This window comes from Ovis aries, chromosome 4 (assembly GCF_016772045.2).
Source record: "Ovis aries strain OAR_USU_Benz2616 breed Rambouillet chromosome 4, ARS-UI_Ramb_v3.0, whole genome shotgun sequence".
NCBI classification, from domain to species: domain Eukaryota; kingdom Metazoa; phylum Chordata; class Mammalia; order Artiodactyla; family Bovidae; genus Ovis; species Ovis aries.
Genome location: NC_056057.1, coordinates 100973733 through 100979854, shown reverse-complemented (window position 1 = coordinate 100979854; position 6122 = coordinate 100973733). Strand labels below are relative to the sequence as shown.

General features: G+C 50.3%; 1 protein-coding gene across 2 annotated transcripts in view; it reads left to right on the top strand.

Moving 5' to 3' along the window:
• Positions 1–341: 341 nt before the first annotated feature.
• The window catches only part of SLC13A4 (solute carrier family 13 member 4), a 43098-nt gene continuing 37317 nt past the window's right edge, over positions 342–6122 (top strand). For both annotated transcript variants that reach the window (XM_042248883.2, XM_027968846.3), the window contains exon 1: positions 342–927. In XM_042248883.2, coding sequence (XP_042104817.1) covers positions 613–927 — 315 coding nt within the window. In that variant the 5' untranslated portion in view covers positions 342–612. The remainder of the gene's footprint in view (positions 928–6122) is intronic.

Sequence of the window (6122 nt, the reverse complement as noted above, 5' to 3'; positions counted from 1 at the left end):
TTTCCAACGTGCTGATTGGCTGCGAGAAATGGGCGTGGCTACCGCCTCTGTCCCGCTTCCCATAGGTGAAGGAGTGTTAAGGTGGGCCTCCAGCAGGATTTTGTCCCGTGACGAAAAAAGGAATGTCTTGGGGACTTTTTTTTTTTTTCCTGCTCTGGAGGCCCAGGCTCAAGGCAAATTTATAATGGGAAACCAATTAGAAGGAAAGAAGTCTGAACAGAGTTAAGGTGCCAGGTCCTGGGAGAAGAGACCAGCATGCTCTGCTGACAACCCTGGGGGTTTGTTTTAAGGGAAGGGGGGCGGGGACGACTAGACTTTTTAAAGGAAGGGGGCACAGCCGGCAGAGGTAGAAAGGGAAGATGGTACTGCACAAAGCGGGCCATCAGTGAGAAGAAGAATGATGGAGGGCGCCACAGACTCTTGGCATCTTTTATTTTTTTGAAGCCTTTAAATGACTTCGAGGCCAGACAGCTGCAGCAGAGGTGTACTCTTGATCGATTAAGGGGGCTTTTGCTGAGCTGTAGAATAAAGTGACTTCATTACTGATCTAGCAAAGGGAACGAGCCACTATGTTCCCGTGGGTCATGCTTTCCCACTTTCTTTTTGCTGGGCATGAGGCTATGCTCACCAATCCCACCTAAAACCGGAGGCGAGGTGCCCGGCTTTTGGTGTAGACAGGGGCTCTACCTGCCCTCCTGTTCTGCCCATAAAACGAAAGAGGACTCTTGGAAGCCGAGAAAGGTTGGAGAAGTCTTTCTGGACGGAGGCGAGCGTCGCCAAGCAGCACAGCACTTGGCTGGCGCGGGCTCCAAGGGGCGGAGGTCCAGGATGGGCTTGCTGAAGGGACTTCTCGGAGCCAGGAAGCTGCTGCTCGTCATCCTCGTGCCGCTCCTGCTGCTGCCCCTGCCCATGCTCTACCCCAGCAGCGTGAGTACCGGCCTTGCCCTCCCCGGGCCAGTGGGTCAGCTGGGAGGTCAGAGGGGAGGTCCCTGGAGGGAAGAGGGGCGCTCAGTGCAAAGTTCAGCATGCTCTTCTGTCGGTGTCAAGAAGTGGAAATGCTTTCCTGGAGGAGGCTCACATGCTTTCTGCCCCAGAACTACCATTTTCAATCCCCAGTTCCCCCAGCCTTAGGGCCCCCAACTGGGAGTGAGATAAGAAGGGGGAGTGGGTCAGTGGCTGAAGCGGCCCGTCTTTGGGCCCGGTGGACACCGATGAGGATGCTCTGGGCAGTGGTGTTTGCCAAGAGTCAACATGTGGCCATGGCATGGGAGAGAGACTGGACATGAGGAAGACCTCCCCATAGAGGAGGGGGCGGGGAGGGAGGGGACTGTGGACCCCAGCCTGGGGTGTGCTGGGGAGCAGTCCCCAGCCGGGCTCTTGTCCATTGAGCCAGGGTCCGCGGGTGACCCACAGTGGGCTCTGATAACCACAACTGGAAACTCTTAATAAGTTCCTCCTGAACTTTTAAGTTGAAGGTGGAACTTGGCTGCCTGCCCTGGCCCCATGCATATGGCCCTTTGATTATCTGTATCCTCTCTGTTTCCTTCTCTGAGCGGTGGAAGGAGAGACAACAAATGACTTGTTTTAAAGAAAGAGTAAGAGCCCCCAACTCTAGACAGTGACCGAATTTTTTTGACCAGGTTGATGTAAGCCAAAGACGCAGAGCTTCCCTTTCTTTCTTTCCTCTGGCTCCTTTTCTCCTCCTCCCCCGCCTCTCCTCCCCATCCCTCCTCCTGCTTCCCTCCTCCTCTCCCCTCCTTGTGTTCCCTCTCTTCCTCCTTGTCCTTCTTCTCCTCCCAGTGTCTTTACCCCTTCCCCTAGCTGGCACTACCCTTGAGACTTTAGGAAAAATAAGCCAAGAAAGGTTAATCATGTTTGTGGGAGGGGAAGGGCTGTCTTTCCATTCAGCTCCCTGAGTAACTTAGTAACCAAAAGTAATTATAAAGTTAGAGGGGATTAGGACTGTTTCTTAAAAACAAACTGGTTTAAGTCTTCAGTAGAACAAATACCTCAGAGTGCCAGGGAGCCGCTGATGAAAGCCGGGCTGGGATTAGCAGACAGTGATTGGTGCTGACAGTTTTCCTGGCCGATATACTAGTCTGCTTTTGGCTTTGTCCCCAATAGGGTGATTTTCATTTCTGTCCATGTTGTTGTTTTGTTTTACTCAATGTCAGATGGATTTAGGGAATGCCAACCAAGTGGCACCCACTCTTCTCCATGGCAGCATCAGGCACCCCCACCCCCTGCAAGTTTCCTAAGTCAGCTCTGTCTCTGGGGACCATGACTGCAGAGAGGCATTGCCATTTCATTCTGGGAGCCTGTCTTTGAGCTTCTCGGTTAACAATGCCTAGTGAGAAGAACCCATGAGAAGAAAAAGAACAGAAAAACAAATCATTGAAGTAGGCAAAATCATCCATAAATTTTGACAGAAGAGGGATGTTGTGGGGGGAGAAAAGAAAAGAGAAATGGAAGGAAAGGTGAGCCTCTGCTCTGTTGGGGTCTGTACATAAGTTTTGAATAGGTTTTTAAAGATAGACTCACTAAGATCAAGAGGCACTTAAGTCCTTCACTGACTTATCTATCGCCTTCTGTCCAACTGAGTTTCATCTTAGGGAAGGGACAGCCTCACTGGTGACATTTGGTGGAGGGTAGAGGGGAGAGAAAATTCTCTGTCACAAGGGAAGGACCATGCTGAACTGTAGGACGTTCAGCAGCATTCCTGGTCGCTGCCTGGTAGGTGCCAGTGCAGCCCCTGCCATTGTGATGGCCAGAGATGCTTCCAGATGCTTACAACATCCCCTGGGGGCCAAAATCACCCCCAGCTGAGAATCAGTACCTTGAGAAAGCGGGCTTCCCTGGTGATCCATTGGTAAAGAATCCACCTGCCAATGCAGGAGACACGAGTTCGATCCCTGGTCCAGGAAGATCCACTGGAGAAGGGAATGGCAACCCACTCCAGTATTGTTGCCTGGACAGAGGAGACTGGTGGGCTACAGTCCATGGGGTTGCAAAGAGTGAGATACAACTAAGGGGTTAAATAAGAGCAGAGCTTCCCAGTCTGTGTTAGTGGGGTTGGGAAGGGTAGATGATTCGGACCCCCTACAACCCTTGGGACCGCTGGGTGGAACCCGGGCGGACCAAGCCCTCAGAGGTGAATGCAGCCTGCTTGCCACTCGCTCCTGCGTGGCCTGCGGCAACGAATCCTCCGTGGGTCACAGTGTTGGTAAGACACTACCTCTCTCTGCAAGGAGGAGGCACATCATAGAGGATGTGGTCACAGCACCACAGCTGGCACAAGCCACTGCAGAGACTGGCTCCCGTCACTTCAGCCCCCTTGCCTCACACTTACATTCTGATATTTAATCCTTGAGATTCCTAAACGGCCTTGTTTTCCCTGTGCTGGAGCTGAGAGGAGTGACCTAGGCAGAAGGTCCTGGCCTGCAGTTCTCATGGTCCTTCCAAAGGACAAGCCACAGCTACATTTCGGAAGGGATTAGAAGGACCTCCCTGCTTTTCTTGCCCAGCTCTCTAGAGCCAGAGGCCCAGACTCGGACCTCCATATGACAGAAGAGGAAGCGGGGGCCGGGGGGTGCATCCATAACTAAGCCCGGCTTCAGTGTTCCAGTGGGATAAAAGTTATACCCAACTCCCAGACTAAATTCTCAAAAGCCCTTGCAATCATTTATGACACCAAATAACCAGACCTCAAGCTCCTTCCAGTGGGGTTTCATTGAGGTGGTCGAACTGTGGGGAAAGGAGCAGATGCAAGCACCAGTTGGCAGCAGAGTCAGGAAGCATCTGCTGTGGGGAGACACCACTTTTGAACTCACTCCCTTGTTTGTAAACAGGAGCCAAGAAGAACTGGCAACACTCTCTTAAAGGCACTGCGTGAATACATACCAATACATACTTGCTGACCAGGGGCAGTGATAAGGGGCGGGGGCTTCCAGAACATTTTCTTCAGCAGATAAGAGAGACCTGCTAGCCAGCAGAGAAGCCGAGTTCAGTTCACCCAACACGGACTGAGTAACCTGCCGGACCCTAGACCAGATGCAGGGACACACAGAGTGTTCTGGGTTATCACATATAAGCTTTCTTGCTGAATTTTGAAATGGTTGAGAAGAAGCAAAAGGAAATTTATGTGAATTCTTCTAATGAAAGTTAGAAAACTCTAAGGAAAGTTCAGATAAAAATGATGGCAGGAGAGCTTGAGGTCTGGTTATTTGGTGTCATAAATGATTGCAAGGGCTTTTGAGAATTTAGTCTGGGAGTTGGATATAACTTTTATCCCACTGGGACACTGAAGCCGGGCAGGACGGCACTAGTGGTAAAGAACCCGCCTGCCAATGCAGGAGACATGGGCTCAATCCCTGGGTCCGGAAGATCCCCTGGAGGAGGATGTGGCAACTCCAGTATTCTTGCCTGGAGAATCCCATGGACGGAGGAGCCTGGTGGGCTACAGTCCACAGGGTAGCAAAGAGTCGGACACGACTGGGTGACTGAGTGCAAAAGGAGAAAAAGCTCGTGAATATGAATATAAAAATACATAGAAAATAAAAACAAAACGCTATTTTTAAAAATTGATGGCAGGAGAAACTTCCCTCATGGTCCAGTGATTAAGACTCCTTGATTCCAATGCAGGGGGGCACATGTTTGATCTCTGGTTGGGGAAGTAAGATCCCACGTGCAGTGAGACACAGCTTAAAAAAGAAAAAAAAAAGATGGCAGTTTATCCTGTTCTTAATACTGCTGAATGAAGGTGGCTTGGTCACTTCCTCCAGTAACCTGTTCTAATTCCTAACCGTAGTTACAATCAAAAAGTTTACCTTGGCTTATCTAAATTCTCCTAATTCAAACCAAAATGGTGCGTGGTAGAAGGAAATGGCACTCTCGAGTGCTTTCTCTCTCTGCATGCCGCCCCGCCCCCACACCCCCTGCTTCATTCCTGGACCTGTAATGATGAAGGCATAAGAACTGAAGTTTCTTCAGGAGGAATAAGGGCTTCTCAGAGAGAGAAAGACATTCTATCTCCTTTTCATCAACTAGAATCAACACCTGCCATTCCGTTTCTTTCCCAGAAAGGAAATGGAAACGAGTGAGCTCAGGTGGGCTGAAGAACTTTGAACCCCTTTAGGTATTTTTATTTCTGCAATAAAGGGAGCATGTCTGTAAGTTGCAATCTTTTTCAAAGGGAGCCTTTTCTTCCCCCGCCCCCGCCAGTATTAGTTGTGTTGTCTTATCAGCACTTCCAAAAGTTTTAACTTCTCTCTGAATTCTGGCCCCAGAGGAAACCTCAGTGGGAGCCCCAGTCAACAATTGCTGGGCCCAGTTCCCATTTCTCAAACCCCAGCCCTCTAATCCATGCATATCAGGAGGGAGCAAGGTCCCATCCAGCCAGGCTGGATTAATCTCCCCTGACGCCCCTCACTGATCACAGCGACCTTTTGTAACTTTTGTGTAAGCGTCTGAGGACACTTGTTCTGAACCCAAGGGAGAGATAAACAGAACAAGGTTTATCAGGTTCCTTGATCGCCAGCCAGCCTCAGGGGAGGTCAGACCTGAGCCCAGATGGTTTAGAACTAGGTATAAACAGAGGAATCCACAGCCTGCTTGGATCTTCTACTCAGGGCCCTCCAGAGTCCATGGTTAAGGCCTTTAGACAGAAACCTTTCCCACCACCATTAATCAGCACCATTACTGGCAACCAGCCTCACTGGAGCTCTAATTTTTTTTATAAGAATATTATACTTTATTATTATTATTCTGTGCACCCCAAGGCTGTTCAAATAACAAAGCAGGTGGGCTGGGAAAAACCCTGGTGAATTTCCAGGCCCTCCCTTCCAGGCAGAGAGCAGTCTTATTCCCTTTTGTCAGGAGGATGTTTCCATGTGTATCAGTCAAGCAGAATAAAGTCCCAGACTGGTTAGGGCACTGGTTCTCAACAAGGACAATTCCCCCCTTCTCCCACTGCCAAGGGACGTCTGGAATGTCCAGAGGCATTTTTAGGTTCCCCTGGTGGCTCAGCAGTAAAGAGTCCACCTGCAATGCAGGAGACGCAGGTTCAGTCCTGGGTCAGGAGGATCTCCTGGGGGAGGGCATGGCGACCCACGCCGGTATTCTTG